This window comes from Magnolia sinica, chromosome 14, assembly GCF_029962835.1.
Source record: "Magnolia sinica isolate HGM2019 chromosome 14, MsV1, whole genome shotgun sequence".
Taxonomy (NCBI): domain Eukaryota; kingdom Viridiplantae; phylum Streptophyta; class Magnoliopsida; order Magnoliales; family Magnoliaceae; genus Magnolia; species Magnolia sinica.
Window position 1 is genome coordinate 10,359,737 of NC_080586.1, and position 16,267 is coordinate 10,376,003.

At 39.9% G+C, this 16,267-nt stretch overlaps 1 protein-coding gene across 3 annotated transcripts; it reads left to right on the plus strand.

Moving 5' to 3' along the window:
• The first annotated feature begins 5,991 nt into the window (after positions 1 to 5,991).
• On the plus strand, positions 5,992 to 15,778 carry LOC131224850 (two-component response regulator ARR2-like). Of its 3 annotated transcripts, none has more exons than XM_058220277.1 (6): positions 5,992 to 6,525; positions 7,216 to 7,368; positions 7,788 to 8,177; positions 8,769 to 8,845; positions 10,985 to 12,310; positions 14,977 to 15,778. In XM_058220277.1, exons 1-6 carry the CDS (start codon positions 6,354 to 6,356, stop codon positions 15,046 to 15,048), a joined length of 2,190 nt encoding a protein of 729 aa, XP_058076260.1. In that variant the 5' UTR covers positions 5,992 to 6,353; the 3' UTR covers positions 15,049 to 15,778. The 3 variants fall into 3 exon arrangements, with proteins under 3 accessions (XP_058076260.1, XP_058076259.1, XP_058076261.1); XM_058220276.1 differs by having other exon boundaries at positions 5,998 to 6,525; positions 14,974 to 15,778; XM_058220278.1 differs by having other exon boundaries at positions 6,386 to 6,525; positions 7,160 to 7,368; positions 14,974 to 15,778.
• Positions 15,779 to 16,267: the final 489 nt, after the last annotated feature.

Here is a 16,267-nt window from a genome sequence, read left to right on the forward strand (position 1 = left end):
TAAAAATTCACCTGACTCTTCTATACCCCAAAATATATTGAATATTGGGCTCGTCCTGCTTGTCTTGAGCTATGGGGATTAATGGCGGGGTCGGATTTCCCTGATGTGGGCCCCACCTGTGAAAAACCACAGGAAGCAAAAAAAATAATAAATAAATAAAACATGCAACAACATTGCTGTTGTGGCTGTCAGAGGCGCAGACAGCGCTTGCGCCAGGCGGGAGGGCGGCAGTTAGGCAGGGACCCATGGCTCCAGCTGTGGGCCCCACCATGATGTATATTTGTCATCCAACCCGTTCATATAGTGGGCCACTTCCAGCAGTGGGCCCCCTCCAAAAATCAGCCATATCCAAAGCTCAGGTGGCCCACATCATAGGAAACAGTGGTGATTGTACGTTTGCCCTTGAAACCCTTTTATGGGCCACAGAAGTTTTGGATCAAGATGAAATTTGTCTTTCCTCAGCGTCCAGGTCTGCGTGACCTCATGGACAGATTGGATTGCAGGTAAACATTATGGTGGGCCCCATGTGGAGCCCACAGTTATGCATGTGTTTTATTCCCACCGTCCAGGCGGACAATGGAGCCCACATCAATGTATGTGTTTTATTCTCACCATCCACTTCGATGGACGGTGGAACTCACCTTTAGTGTATGTGTTTTATCATGCCGTCCAGCCATTTTGCTGGCTGTTGGACGGATAGTGGACCCATTATGATGCATGTGTTGCATCAAAACCTTCCAACCATTTTAAAGCTCATTTTTATGGCATGAGCTAAAGAATGGGGCAGATCTAAAGTTCAAGTGGACCCCACCATTTTAAGTAGTGGTCAATGACGCCCACCGTTCAAAAACCTCTAAGGGCCATAGTAGCTTCCCATTAAGTTGATATTTGTTTCCCACTTCATCTATCACTATGTTAATTTATGATTAGGTTGGATGGAAAACATATTTTATGGTGGTCCTTAAGAATTTTAAATGGTGGAAATCATTATCACCACTTATCTTGTGTATGACTCATTTGATATGCATAGGGCCCAGTTGGGGCGGCCCATTTAATATAAATGGCCATGTTATTAGGCCCATCTTGATGTAATTGTGGCCAGTTATTGAGGCCCACCTTGATATGGATATAAGGCCCATGTTATAAGGCTCATTGTGAAGTATTCTAAGGCCCATGGGTTATGGCCTATTGCAATATACATAAGGCCCATATGATACGGCCCATTTGATGTATTTGAGGCCTATGGGTCGAGGTCCAATGAGTTGTATATAGGTTCATTGTAATGTGTGATTCCTCCATGGTGTGTGTAATGATGTTTTATGGCGAGCTATACCTTGGGAGCAATGTTGGTTTGACGTCCACATTGCAAGTATAATTTTGATTAAATGTCCGCATTACGACTCTACCTAGGGCCCATTAATAGGCCGTACTTGTTGGGTGTAGGCCATCTAGGCCCATCTACATTGTAAGGATAATTCATCACTTTATAACATGCTTAGTATAGCTCCATGATTCATGCCCATACGCATCATATGTATGCTTGATATGAGGAAAGTTTGATCATAGCATAAGCCGTTGGGCTGAGACATTTACGGGACTCCTTATGAGACGGAGTGCCCCATAGGAGCACGTGGTACGCGCGAGATTGCTGCATGACTGACGGTGTGACTCATACATTTTGCATTGTATGTCGTGATTCACTGCACGCCCTAGTGACATCAGGGCCGTGGCCTCCACAGACACATCGTGAATGGTCGTATGGGATACCGAAAATATTGACTCTAGCATTGTGCACTTAGGATGTCCTTGGGTGAAAATTCCATAACCTTTTTGGTACCAGGAGATGCTCCAACGTCTAGACCAAGTGGATACACGAGGGCTCGAGTGCCGAATACCAGTAGGCCGCGTCTCCCACTGTGTCGTGGTCGGTTGGAAGGGGGTGTGGCCTTATCCGCCCGAGTGAGGGGGCTATAAGATAGGCTGAGTTTGACCAGCTCGAAAATGAGTCCGCTATCGACGAGCCGGGTAGGTATTGACAGACTACTGGTCAGGCGGATAGTGTGGTCTCTTCCACTTGCTTGACTGTGCAGCTAGGGAGGAGGCAGTCAGTGTGAAGTGTATTAGACCCCGGTGATATCCAGAGATGAACTATACTGATATGTGTACTTGATAAGGACTGGCATGCTTGCTTTGCTTCTCGCATATGACATTTGGCTACATAGGCCTTGCATCGCATTATATCGGTATGACCGATAGCATTCATGTTCCGCATCGCATGGCCTTGGTATGACCGATAGCATTCATGCCTTGCATCACTTAGCCTTGGTACGGCTGGTTGTATTCATGGACTTACCGCATATTTTCGCATTACTCTAATATTATATACTTGACACTTGCCTTACGCACACACTTACACCACCCTCTAAGCTTTGTAAGCTTATGTACGACCGTTGCATGCAGGTAGCGTTGGACAGCAGCAGCGCTAACACAGGAGTACGCATCAGTTTATTTTAAAGCTTTTTTATCACCTTGTATGTTCCTTCCCGCTTTGTACTTAAAGTTTTTGATATAGTGGATATGTGGTGATGTTGTTTTGGTGACTTGATTATGCTTGTGGTTATGCTCCATTAAAAAAAATTCATACTGAAAATCTTCCTTGTAGGATCCCAAGATCGGAATCTGGCATGTGAGTGCCGGAATCCGAGAATGGGGCACTACGGAGGCTGTCGGCGCCGGATTCGGCGATCAAAAATTTTGTGAGCCCGTTTTTCGAGTTTGGGGCGTGACTGAAACCTTGTCCACATAAGGGTAACTATGAACTGTAACCCTAATAGTCAATAGAGAACTAAAACCATATCCTTACAAGGATAACTGTGAATTATGACCTTAATAGCCAATAAAGAACTAAGATCCTGTTTTTAGGAACCGTGACCCTTGTAAGGGGTAAGTGCGAACATCAACCCTACATATTGGGATAAAAAACTAAGACCCTACTGAACAACAAAGAATTGAGGCCCAATCCTTGGGAGCAGTGTTCGAAATATCGATCTTGCGATAACATATCGCATCCTTGAAATACATATGCGTATCAATTATTGCATGTGATAAATCGTCTGTATTGGGTAATTTATCAAACTTTTTGGGAAACATGGGAGAACATTAAGAAAATGGTTAAATTTTTTAATGAAACTTTAGATATTGTTTAAAAAGACATTAATATACACTTTTAAATCATAACATCTCAAAAAAGAAATGCAGATAATAGGTTTCCTTTGTATGGGGTCCCAAGATATGCATTATCTGATTGAACTAATGTAACTATATTCAAATTAAATGCATATCATTTAGGGGGTATGCAATAATAATTTGATCAAACACTCTTAAATACTTCAAAATTAGTCTTAATTGATAGTTAGTTGAATAGATTTTTTGAAAAAAATTAATATTTTAATAAATTTTTAGTTAACATACTTTTTATTTTTCAAAAATTGACAAGGACTTAAAAAAATCAGTAGCTTAGCTCTCATATATACTTGATTTTATATTTGAGTGCAACCTTACAATCAATTTGGGAGAATTTGAAAAAAAAAATGGATTTTTTTCACTTTTCTCCAAATTGGATTACCTACATTCAAATTTCGAAATTAGAGTGTATGTGATGATCATTTCATCAAACTCCTAAATACTTTAAAAATAGTCTCAATTGATAATTGGTTGAATAAAATTTTGAAAAAAATTGAAAAACATGAAGAGCCAATGGATATCTAAAGCAAAAGTCGAACTCCATAAATTTTCATGCAAAACATGAAAGACCAATAGATTTATAGCAATTTGAAACTGATTTAATATAATTTCAATAATAATAATTAAAAAAAAGTATTGAAAATTGAAAATACTCGCTATATCAAACATGTGGGATATATCGATACTATCCATACGTTTTGTATCATATAAGTGGGATATAAGATACATCAGTCAATATTATCAATGTTTAAGACCTTGATTGAAATAACAACAACATTCAAAGTGAGAACTAATTAAGACCCTACCATTAGGACAACAGACAACCAAGATCTTATTAGACATGATCTTGGTTCTTACTATGAAGGTAGTTGTTGTCCTAATGGTAAGGTCTTAGATCTCTATTGAGTTAAGGTTGTAGTTTGCAGTTGCCCGTGTAAGGATAGGGTGTCAATTCTATGTTGATTGCTAGGATCTTAGTTCTCTATTCATTATATGGGTATTAGTTATACAAAAAATAAGGAAGAAGATAAAAAGAATGAGAAGAAGAATATATGTTGTTTTATTCATTTGATATTTATATTTTCATTCTCTTTTTTATTTAAGAAAATTAAGATTTTTCTTTTCAATTTATTAGTTAATTTTTTGATTTATTTGTCACTTTTTTGAAGAAAAAAACAAGGAAAAAGAAAAAAAGAAAAAGAAAAAAAAGAAGAAGGTAAGTTATTTTATTTATTTGATATTTTTATTTTCATTTCCTTTTTATTTTCTCTTTTTTATTTAAGATTAAGAATGCATTTTCCTATTTATTTGTTAATTTTCTTATTTATTTGTATTCTTTTTTTAGAAAAAACGAGGAAAAAGAAAAGAATATCGAAAATAAGAAGGTAAGTTGTTTTATTTTTTAAAGATGAAGAAGAAGATATTGAAAATAATTACAATTATTTTTTTCTAATTTATTTTTCTTTTCTTTTTTGAAAAAAGAAGAAGAAAAAGAAAAGAAAAAAGAATAAAACAAGAAGAATCAGGCATTTTCATATGAGACTTTTTTCGAAAGCGACTGGAAGTATAAAAAAAAGTTTTAAAAATATTGCCCCATTATGTAATTAAGCTCAAGACCTTGAGTCTAGCTTGTTAATGAACCCTAAAATAACTAATGAAAGCATTATCATCATTGTAGGAAAATGCAATTAACATAGCTGGACGAACAATCTATAATCAATGCTCATTTCTTTTACTGAGGTAATTGGTAAAATAAATACTTCAAAAAGTGCAATAATTATAAATTATAATAAGTAAAAAAGGGATTTGATCAATACTTCTCCTGTTTAGACAGGCTTGGAAATATCATAATATGATTCATTTAAATGATTAAAATACCAAATCAATAGAAAAAATACATTAATTCCCATATTTAGATAGAACATTTTCAGTAAACTGCATTAGAAATTTGTAATGATTATAAATCTCTTTACCGATCTCCTGTTCCATTGCTTTTGACCACTTAATTACATATGATTTATGTGTTTAAATAAATATTATAAAATCATAATAATGATACTTTTAAATTAAGTTACTGAAATATTTACAATCCAAGCACGACCCTAAATCGTAAATTATGATGCATCTCTAGTGAGGCACCGAGGCTAAACGCTTGGATGGCTTAATTTAAGATGTTTGCATGCTTCGAGTACACTATTTAAGTGCCTGCATATCAACCATCACACTCAAACCGAGTATCAATTACCAAAGTTCTTTTGGCCAAAAGTACGTGCGCTTACTGTAGATGGTCTGGTCAGCTCTCTACAGTCAACCCTCGTGTGGGCTTAACAAACACCCAATTAACTTTAATACTCCGGCAGAGTGTGACAGTTGATACGCAGACAGTACAAAATTACAAACAAATGATTAAATTAAACCATCAAAAACATGGACCACAGTGATATCTGGAAACTTTAAATTCCACCGACCGAATTGGCGTACAAATGAGGTTGGGTCAAAATGAAAAAATCATCAACGGTCAGAATCCAACGCATTAACAGATCATAAAATATTCCAATTAACATAAATATCTACATGGCCTGTGATATGTGATATCTGAAAAGTTGAATTTCAGTTATCACATTCTACATCGCCTGTGTATGAACCATCAAAACTACCAGAGTATCAAATAACTCGACTACAACGAGAATTACTATAGTGAATCTGAGGGAAGAGTGACATCACTGTTAGTAACGGCGTTAGATGCATGCATTTGGTTGGCTGGCGTAGTTTGTTATGAGCTGTATCCACTCTTATCGGAGAGAGAGAGAGTGAAGAAGAAACAGAGAAAGAAAAGGAAAAGCCAAAAAAATAAAAATGAAAGAAAAAATAATAATAATAGGGAGAAAAGAGAGTCCAAACATTCGAAGATCGGATCTAAACAAATCGTATTCTATCTCCAAAGACTCCCTTCAATTCCTCCAAAAATGCTCTCTTTCAGTACTTTCCACTTCCCTTTCTCCAAGAAGAAGCAAACACGGTTGAAATTATAGGATTTGGATTTCTGTTTCTGGGTAATTTCAATTCACGAGATTTGAGCTGCTTTTGCTTTTGGACGGATCGTGATCTGTATGGATAACGGAGGAGGAGCGGCGGTGTCGACGGGGAGCTCAGCTGGGAGTCGTAGGGTTGGGGATGGGGTCTCTGATCAGTTCCCGGCCGGTCTTCGGGTCCTGGTCGTTGATGATGATCCGACATGTCTCAGGATCTTGGAGAAGATGCTCCGGACTTGTCTTTATGAAGGTATTTTTCGATGTCGGACGGAATCTATTGGTTGGTTCGATTTCGTGGGGAAGTGTTTTTTTTTTTGGATTTTCTATCATTTGGATCTGTGGTTTCTGCAATTGGAATGAATTGTGATTGATTTTTATCTTCTTTTTTTTTTTTTCCTTTTTGGTATTGGTTGGTTGAATTTGGGATCTGAAGGAGAAAATAGAAAAAAAAAAAAAAGGGTTTCTGGTATTTGAAAATGATTGGATGTTGGGAGATAGTCTCTTGCTGCTGCGATCTGATTCCAGAACTCTAAAAAAAATGTAGAATTCGGTTTTAACAGATTATATAGAAGAGGAATTCTGACTCAGAACCTAAAATCAGAACAAACAACTGTTGTGCGTGGAATCATCAAAATTTTGAAGTTGGATAGATTGGATTAAAAAATAAAATAAATTCGTGGTTATCATCTATAGTAGTTTGGATTTCTGGATTCCGTTATGATTTCGAAATGATTTTGGTTTTGGGAAGTTTATCTTTCTTTCTGTTTCCCCTTTTCACCGCTTCATTTATGTCCTTGATTTTAATCTCCTATACGTAGAAAGTTGAATTTGAGTATGGATGTGATTCTGGTTTGGTTTTTGATCGGCCTTTTTGTTGTATGAAGATTAGAGTGTGTGTGAAAGAATTACTGATCGGTTGATCATGTCGGGTTATGTTCAGTTACAACGTGTTCGCGGGCAGTTGATGCATTGTTTATGCTTCGAGAGAGAAAAGGCGGATTTGATCTAGTTTTAAGCGACGTATACATGCCGGACATGGACGGATTTAAGCTCCTCGAGTACATTGGTCTGGAGATGGATTTGCCTGTCATCAGTGAGTATATGTGTTCTAAGATCCATTGCTTGGCTAATACACGACGGGCCCATGTAGCGGTTTGGACTGATAATCTGAATTGTTCATCTGATGGGCTATAGATATTGCAGCGGTGTTTTCGACCTATTGCCGGTCTTCAAATACATGATTTAAAATAAAATGGACAGTTGTCCATGTTAACAAGGAAAATAGGGCTTCTAGGATTGTCCCATTGGTGTATTTTTGTGCAGTCCCTACTAATGACATGGCTCGCCGGATGGATGTTGTGGATTATCAGACTATTTAGCCATGTGGACCCGTCATGGATAAGCAAAAGGCAAGGACCCCTCTAGCGTGAACAAAGACAAAACCACCTCCTCTTTCTTCATCACTGTCTGGTGGTTTGTCTGATGATTCTGGTCTTGCTCTCTGTAATGCAGTGATGTCAGCAGATGATGGGAAGGATGTCGTCATGAAAGGTGTTACACATGGTGCTTGTGATTACCTTATAAAGCCGGTCCGAATGGAGGCAATAAAGAACATATGGCAGCATGTGGTTAGGAAGAGGAGGAATGAGATGAAGGAACTAGAACACTCAGGCAGTGTGGAAGATAGTGACAGACATAGGAAACCATCAGACGATGCCGATTACGCATCATCAGCAAATGAAGGGAATTGGAGACATCCAAAAAGAAGAAAGGATGTGAAGGATGAGGATGATGAAGGTGAAGAACGGGAGGATTCTTCCACGCTGAAGAAACCACGGGTGGTGTGGTCAGTTGAGCTCCATCAACAGTTTGTTGCTGCAGTGAAACAATTAGGCATTGATAGTAAGTGTCCTTTCTTTCACTTTGCTGATCTGGTTGTTACTTTCTGGAGGAATTATTGGGTTCTTATGTATGAAAATGTGTATGCCTTTATGTTCCTAGTGTGTACATGTGGGGCCCATGATTTGTTTGATCCGAACAGTTGATCTTATTGGCACCACCTTGCATCATGATGTGCATGGTTTGTTGCTCTCAATGCGTAAGATTGGGCCCCATGGCTCATTGATCCAAACAGTTGATCTTATGGGCACCGCCCTGCATGAGAGGTGCCCCAAGAGTCCTCCACATTGAAGATCCTGATCCTTCAATCAATGACCTTACAAGTGGACACTTACAACAATGGGCTAGGAAAAGGCTAGGATTGCGTCCCTATGATCTTGACTCTACGATGTTTTTGGGGCACCATCTACAGTGGGGATGATCAGATCTATGGTCCTGTTTGCCAAACCCAAGCCCTTCTTGTACAATTGAGTGCATCAGAAAGCTAGACATTACTTAATGCATCAGGAACTGCGATGTCTCTATTTTTTGTTCTCTCCTTTGGCATGCTTTATCTCTTATGGGTTTCAAATGCCGTGTGTCATGGTTTTGCAGAGGCTGTCCCTAAGAAGATCCTGGAGTTGATGAGTGTTCCAGGGCTCACTAGAGAAAATGTTGCCAGTCATCTGCAGGTATGTTTGCAGTTTTTGCTTCTGCAGCATGAATAGCATTGCTGATTGCTTCCAGATTTCAAGGATCTTTTGCCTGTCTCTTCTATTTCAATTTTGAGACAATTGCTCCATAGTATCTACTGAAGAAATGGTGTCATACTACCTCCATAGAAGTTCATACTGTGCAATGGTTGTGAACTTGGATATAATTGCCCGGCTCTGCTGGCTATGGCCTATACACAAGGTGTCTACCAATTCAAACATCCTGATCACCTAATCCTGTGCCACATGGATGACATGTATGTTTTAGCGTGCACTTCATGAAACTCTTTAAAGCCTGCCCATCATAGTAGCATCCTCAATCTATCGTTCCATTAGTGGATTTGAACTGGTTGAGTCTAATTCACGAATTTGGCTCTGTAACCAGAGGGAATAGGACTTTTCAAGCTGAAAACTGTTAAGTAGAAGAAGTTTTGTTTTAAAATCTTGTGATGCAGGTTAATCGAAGGAATCTATGTATTCTCTTTTGATTGGTCAACTATATACTAGATTTGTATGATGGGGTCCTAAGATGAAATATCATAGGGTTTCAGCTGTTATTTACATCAAGATTGAAGAGAATTAGAGAGACATCACATTCCCAGATAATTGTCTAATCTTAGGTCTGAGTATGCAATATGGAAGAATTAGAGAGATGTTGATTGATTGGAAAACTCGGCTAGCTGCTTACAACCCTCTCCACACATTACTGAGTGGAGCATCTGAGAGCGCATCATAAGGGGGGCCCAACTTTGCAGATGACTGTATAGAAAAACCAGGCTAGTCCACTCATCAGTTGGGTCACCCCTAAACGAAAACCGGCCAAGGGGGACTGAGTGGACACCCAGATCCATAGCTCAACTGGCAGACTGAGTGGAGATACCTTGTTTCAACACTTGAGGTCTTGGTATCAATCCCTAGTGGGGGTGGCTAACATGGAGTGTGTGTACTGACATGTACTAACAAGCTAACCCAAAAAAAAAAAAAAACCGGCCAAGGTCTCACATTCATTATACATGTGGGTCATGATTGATGAGTAGATCAGCCTGATTTTTATTTATGATCATCTTCATGGCTGTGGCCATCTTATGCACTGATCAGATGTTCCACTCACTTGCTAAGTTGGCACATATGCTGCATGTGAAGGTGTCTGGGTCTAGAAAACAGATTTTGGAATTGCTTCTGATTTTTGGAATTAATTTTGTTTAGACCAAGAATCACTGATTCGCTCAAATTTTAGTTCTTCTCATTTCATCATTGAATATTTTCAGCACAGGTTGTGGATTACAGTCCAACTAAATGCAAAATTATAATCTAGAAGCATTCATAAATCTTGAATCTCTCGAAATCACCTATGGTACGAAAAAATGGAGTCCTATGACGGGAGAAAATCAGTAACCATGCCATTGACAACTCTATGGCTATTTATAGATCATGTATGAAGTCAACCTGTATTTGGACAAAGCGTGAAGCGAAGTAGCAACAGACTTGATGACCTATGACCTATGGTTTAACTGAGGATATGGTCCTTTATAGAGTGGAATGGCTGAACAGGATTCCATGTAGCCAAGGCTTAGATTCTAATGTGTGGCCTATGGTTTAACGGAAGATATGTTCCTTGATAGACTAGAATGGCGGAACAGGATTGGCGTACTCAACCCCAATTAGTTGTGATAAGGCTTAGGTGATGATGAAGAATTTAAAATGGTATATCATGCTTTTGCTTCCCTACTTCCTGTACCATATCGTCACATCACACCATGTTAGTTAGCTACTTGCAGGAGTTAAAATTGTACTCGTGTTTGCAAAATCGGGCCATTTATCAGGTGCCCCACCATCTATCTTCCAATGACTGGGATTCGGACCAGTCAGTCATCAGCTGGGTAATGATGAATGTGTACCGTTGGCCATTTCATTTCTCTTTACAAGTTAGGTCCAGCAGATGACTGGACCAGCCTGATTTTTGTGGCACAGTATGTGTTTGGGTCTTGTGCACATGCATGGTGGGAGAAGGATTCATAACCCCACTTTCCTGAGTAGTTTTAACATTTCGCTGTCATGTTTCCTTGTCTAAATTTCGTTTCTTTTATTAAGGACTAATGGTCCTGATATGTGCTACAGAAATACCGCCTGTATCTCAGAAGGCTTAGCGGAGTATCACAGCATCAGGGTGGAATTAGTCCACCCTTTTTGGGTGCTTCAGAAGCAGCGTTCGGGTCAAACAATTCCCTTGATGGGCTTGATCTCCAAGCTCTCGCTGCCTCAGGTCAACTTTCCCCGCACAATCTGGTGGCACTACAGGCAGGACTTGGGAGAACAGCTGTAAATGCCAGCATGGGCATGCCCCTTGTCGATCAAATGAGCTTTTTTAATTCTGAAATGCAGACTGCAAACTCTTCAAAAATAAGGTATGGACCTGGACAACAACTGAGCAATAAACAAGCAAATGTACTTCACGGACTCCCAACTACCATGGAGCAAAAGCCGATGGCACATTTGCATCTGCCCATCCAGTCATTTGGAAACATTGGTCTCCAAGCCAATGAGAAGTCCTCAGGTTTCCTAGGGTTACCAACTTCTCAAGTAAGAGCAGGTTCGTCATCTCATCCAGAGACCATTCATGGCCACCCAGGCAGTTCTTTATTGATGCAGACTCAACAAAGACCCCAAGTTCCAATCTCTCAGAACCATAGCCAAATGCATGTGGGTATGTCACAGCAGCCACGATTGAATGGGCAGTTGGTGAATGAGATTGCAGGTGGGCATGCTTCTGGGCTTCCATCATCTGTCGGGCAGCAAATTCTTTCCAATGAGACTGTAGGTAGGGTCTTGGTAAGAAATGGAAGTGTCTTGAATGGTAGAGGCTCGTCGTCATATGCTGCAGTTTCCCAAGCTTCATGCATTGATTTTCCCATCAGCAATGGAATGGAATTGCCTGGAAATGGTTTTCCACTTTTGAGTACAGCAGGCTTATCTAGTTTCACATCAACGGGGGTGTTTCAAGAATCTGTTCCAGCAACAGGAAACTTGGAAGGATTGGATACAACTACCAACCTGAAAAGATCGAGGAGCCTTGTTCCGAGTTATGATCTCTTTAATGAATTTCACCAGAGCAAAAGCCAAGACTGGGAACTGCAGAATATGGGTCATGCTTATGAAGGGACCCAACACATGGGCTCATTACAAGGCAATCCTGATTTCAGTCCATCAGTTTTGGGTCGTCAAGGTTTTGTATCTACCCAGAAAAATGAGCAGAATAATAACATGGGCATTGGCTGCAAAGAGATGGTCTCGCTTAGAGGAGATGATGACCGCAGGAACTTGGGGACCATGGCTCAATCCCATAACAATATTCTGGTTGACAATTCTTTCAAAATAAAGGCTGAGAATGTGATAGTGACTGAACACTTTGCTCAAGATGATATCATGGATGCACTTTTCAAACAGGTGAGCTTTCTCCGACGCCACCTTCTTTAGTTAACAGTTTCCTTGGTTTACTTTCCTAACTATTCAAATATCCATTTCTGAAATGAGGGTGCATGATGGTAAGGATAGACAGTAAGCTTGTCATGCCAAGTTTCCCTATGTTGGAAGGGGAATTATCAGTTATACGATCCTCAACCAGGGGATGTGTAGTATCATGAGCTTTTCGGATTGTACAAGTGGGGCCAATGGGTTCGTGATCTAGATCATTGTTGTCATGTGTGATCACATATGCGATGTATGCGATTGCATACAACATTTGCAATCGCATATTAGCCAACAATTGGCAACTCTTTTTTCTTTTTCTTTTTTTAGAAAAAAAAAAAAAAAAACTTTTTGCCTATAAAAAGGCTTCCAAACCTCCTCCATTTGCAATATTCTCACCCCAAAACTCTCTTACTCTCTTCTTCTCTTACATTTCTTAATTCCAAGTGGTCTCTCTCTCTCTCTCTCTCTCTCTCTCTCCCCCCCCCCCCGTACATTCCCTCTCTTGGAAGTTGGAAGATTAAGATTCAAGCATCATTGTTTAATTGATTTTATTTCTGTCGAATATATTTTAAATATGTAAAATTAGTTATTTATTAACTTAGGAAACTTTTCCATAATTTCTTATATTTTTTACTTTCTTTTTTTTTGAATTTTCCTATATTTTTTGATTTTTTTTTTTAAATTTTCAAATATATATATATATATATATATATAGAGAGAGAGAGAGAGAGAGAGAGAGAGAGAGAGAGGAATATTCACATGCGCACCTTTGCACACGTGTCATGGGCGTCTAATCCAAACGGTCCATGTGATGTGGCATCCCATGAAACCCCTAGGGACCAATTTTCACCCTGATCTAAAACTCTGGTGGGCCATAGCAAAGAGAGCAAATCAAGGGAGGAAACTGTTTTCTTTTTCCATAGCCCACCAAAGTTTTGGATCGAAGTAAAGGTTGGGCCTAGGGGTTTCATGGGGTGCTACATCACGTGGACCGTTCAGATTTTGGACTCACATCACATATGATGAGTTCTCAAAAAGTTCGCACGAGTTCCCTGCGAACTGGTGCACAATTAAGCATTTGGCTATATATATATATATATATATATAGGGAAATGGCACCATGAGGTCGAGCTGTGTGGGCCCCACCGTGATGTTTGTCAAACATCAACACCGTGCATTTGATGGGTCCCCCTTAGTTTACGGGATATCCCAAAAAATCAGCCACATACGTAACTTAGGTGGGCCATACCATTTAAAATCATGCGAAGATATGCCTCAAACATATAAAAGCACTTGCCGGGGCCCATCTGAGTTTTGGATGTGGCTGAAACTTGGTCTGACCCTTCATCCAAGTGGGACACACACAATGGGTGGGCTGGATTTGTGAACCACATCTCGGTGGGCCTAATAAATGATTATGAATGTTTTAATGGGAGGGTAACCCCTCTCAACTGTTGTATGTGGTGTGTCCCACCCAAGTCATTGATTGACTTGATTTTTAAGCCCGTGGCCCACCATGGAATGGTGCATCTGACTGATGGGGTAGATGTTTGACGCACATCATGGTGGGGCCCACACAGCTCGACCTCATGGGAAGTTCCCATGAGGTCGACCTCATAGTGTGTGTGTGTGTGTGTGTGTGTGTGTGTGTGTCGAATTTGCGATTCCATATGTGCCATAGACATATCCAATCGCACATGATCGCATATGCAATTCGACAACATTGATCTAGATCTTTGAATTAGTGGGTCCTACCATTGATGTACTATGCCCCTAACATCTCCCAGGCTGGAATGTCATAGCTGATCAAATTTTAGCCTGTTTTCAGTTTCGTGAATGTAAACCGCTCTGGTTACTTCTTTAACTATCTATTTGCAGCCCACCAATGGAAGGGCTACAATGGTCTGGGTCATCAATACATTGCTCCAACTTGTAGAAAGGACTCAAGGATGCTATATGTCATGTCCTCAGATAATTCTGTGTTGGATCATAGGCCTCTGGGATCATGGTGTGCCGTAAAGGCTGTTACATAAAGGTAACGGTGGCAAATGGGGTTGTAAAGGCCATTACGTAAAGGTAACAGTGGCAAATGGGGTCATAAAGGCCGTAACGGCGATTACGGAAAATATGAACCCATAAGGGCTGTTACAGCCCCCTTAATGGCCTGTTATGTCCCCCGTAAAGGTTGTAATGGCCCCGTAAAGGCCCATTACAGGGCTGATACAGGTTCTTCGGATTTTTTATTTTCAATTAAAAAAAGAAAAAAGAAAAAAAGAGCCCGTAATGGCCGTTACAGGAGCCATAACAACCATTACAACCCGTATCGTAAAGGTAATGGTGGTGGCTGTTATGGCCACCATTACTGTTACGAAATACCTTGCCTTGGATCGCTCAATGGACTACCCTCCCTGTCGAGACCTTTAGGTCTTGGGTTCGAGCCCAACTTACCTACCAAGGGGGGAAAATGGTGTCATGATGCATGGGGTGATTGAAGCAAACATTTGCCAATTACAGTGGATATTTTAAAACAAAAAGAGTTCCTTGTTTCTTTCTATGTTTTTTCGCTTTTCACCAGTAGATTTGAATTGCTGTCATTTGAATATTGGATATAACATGTCTCATACTGGTTGACTTTCCAGCAGCAAGGAGGGGTCGGTGCCATCGACACAGAGTTTAACTTCAATGGATATTCCATGGATAACATTCCAGATTAGGAATTTACCTTATTCTCTCCATGATGTCCAATATGCATGGTTCCTCGCAGAGGTGGATTTTTACTCTCTTCTTGCAATGGATAAGGAGATTCCAAGTTCACAATTCATATCCCACAGACAGTCCCTTATGCTTTATCTTTCATTGGTTCAGTCAAGAGTGATGGCTGAGGAGAGGCATCATTTTGTTAATGAATAAGAGCTCCTTCATTGCAATGGGATCCGTCTGGATAGATTAGGAGAAAATCATGTATGACAGCCGCATGCTATGCGAAGGCGTATATGCGGAGTTTTGGCCGCTTCTAGTTCAGACGGCTAACAAGAAGGAATCTAATTCAAGAATGCAGGTGTTGAAGATTTGCGATTGATGAGTAGCTTAGAGATGTGGAGATAGGATTCAGAGGCCTCTTATCTACCAACATCAAGAGGTCTGTCTAACTTCAATAACACATCTAGCGACTCTTTAAATAGACTCGCTTTGTACAGATTTCATTTGACTGGTCACGACATAAATGATGGTTCCCCTTCTGGTTCATTTGCATGTAATTAGAGTTCCGAAGGGGTTCTCGTTGCTTGTTCTGTAGGTTTTGCTAACAACTCCTGGATGGTATTCTGTTTTCTAGGGAGTGGAGATTGTTAGATTAGGCCTTTTCTTCTTTTGGTGCTCCGTTGAATTATTTGTGAACTATGATTTCTATCATTTAATGTAATTATGTAGATGTTTGGTTGTGAATGCCATTTGCTTGAATAAGAACTTGTCAATACTGCCAGTAATCAACTTGTTTTTCTTGAAGGAATGCTGTTTAGTCAATTGCTTGAGATCGACTGTGACAGTGAGCATATTCCAATCATGGCGTATGTGTGATATGAGCGTTCCGTCGATGGACTCTTAGCATTTCCTATACCAGAAATCAGGACAGACCACTCATTAGGTAGGCCCCACGAGTATGTTTAATATAGACTATAAAATGTAAGATCATTTAAATGTGCTTGCTTTGATGAGTGGAACAGATCTGCTACAGAGCATTCTCATATCGAACCCTGCCTGATGAATGGACAGGATCTGTATTATGTGTGCCATTTTCCACACATACCATGAAGCTCATTCGTCCATCTCATGCGAGTACACTCACGCTTCTCTGTTCTCTTGTTTGATTGTCCATTAGCTCATTTATGGCCTTTGTAGATGATACAACAGATCAAGGTCTGCAAATCAATTTCC

Excerpts from the sequence above, each read along its gene's own strand:
- LOC131224850 (XM_058220276.1), top strand. The coding sequence starts at position 6,354 with ATGGATAACGGAGGAGGAGCGGCGGTGTCGACGGGGAGCTCAGCTGGG. Across the intron at positions 7,369-7,787 it reads GATGGATTTGCCTGTCATCA|TGATGTCAGCAGATGATGGG; the intron begins GTGAGTATATGT and ends TCTGTAATGCAG. Across the intron at positions 12,311-14,973 it reads TGGATGCACTTTTCAAACAG|CAGCAAGGAGGGGTCGGTGC; the intron begins GTGAGCTTTCTC and ends TTGACTTTCCAG.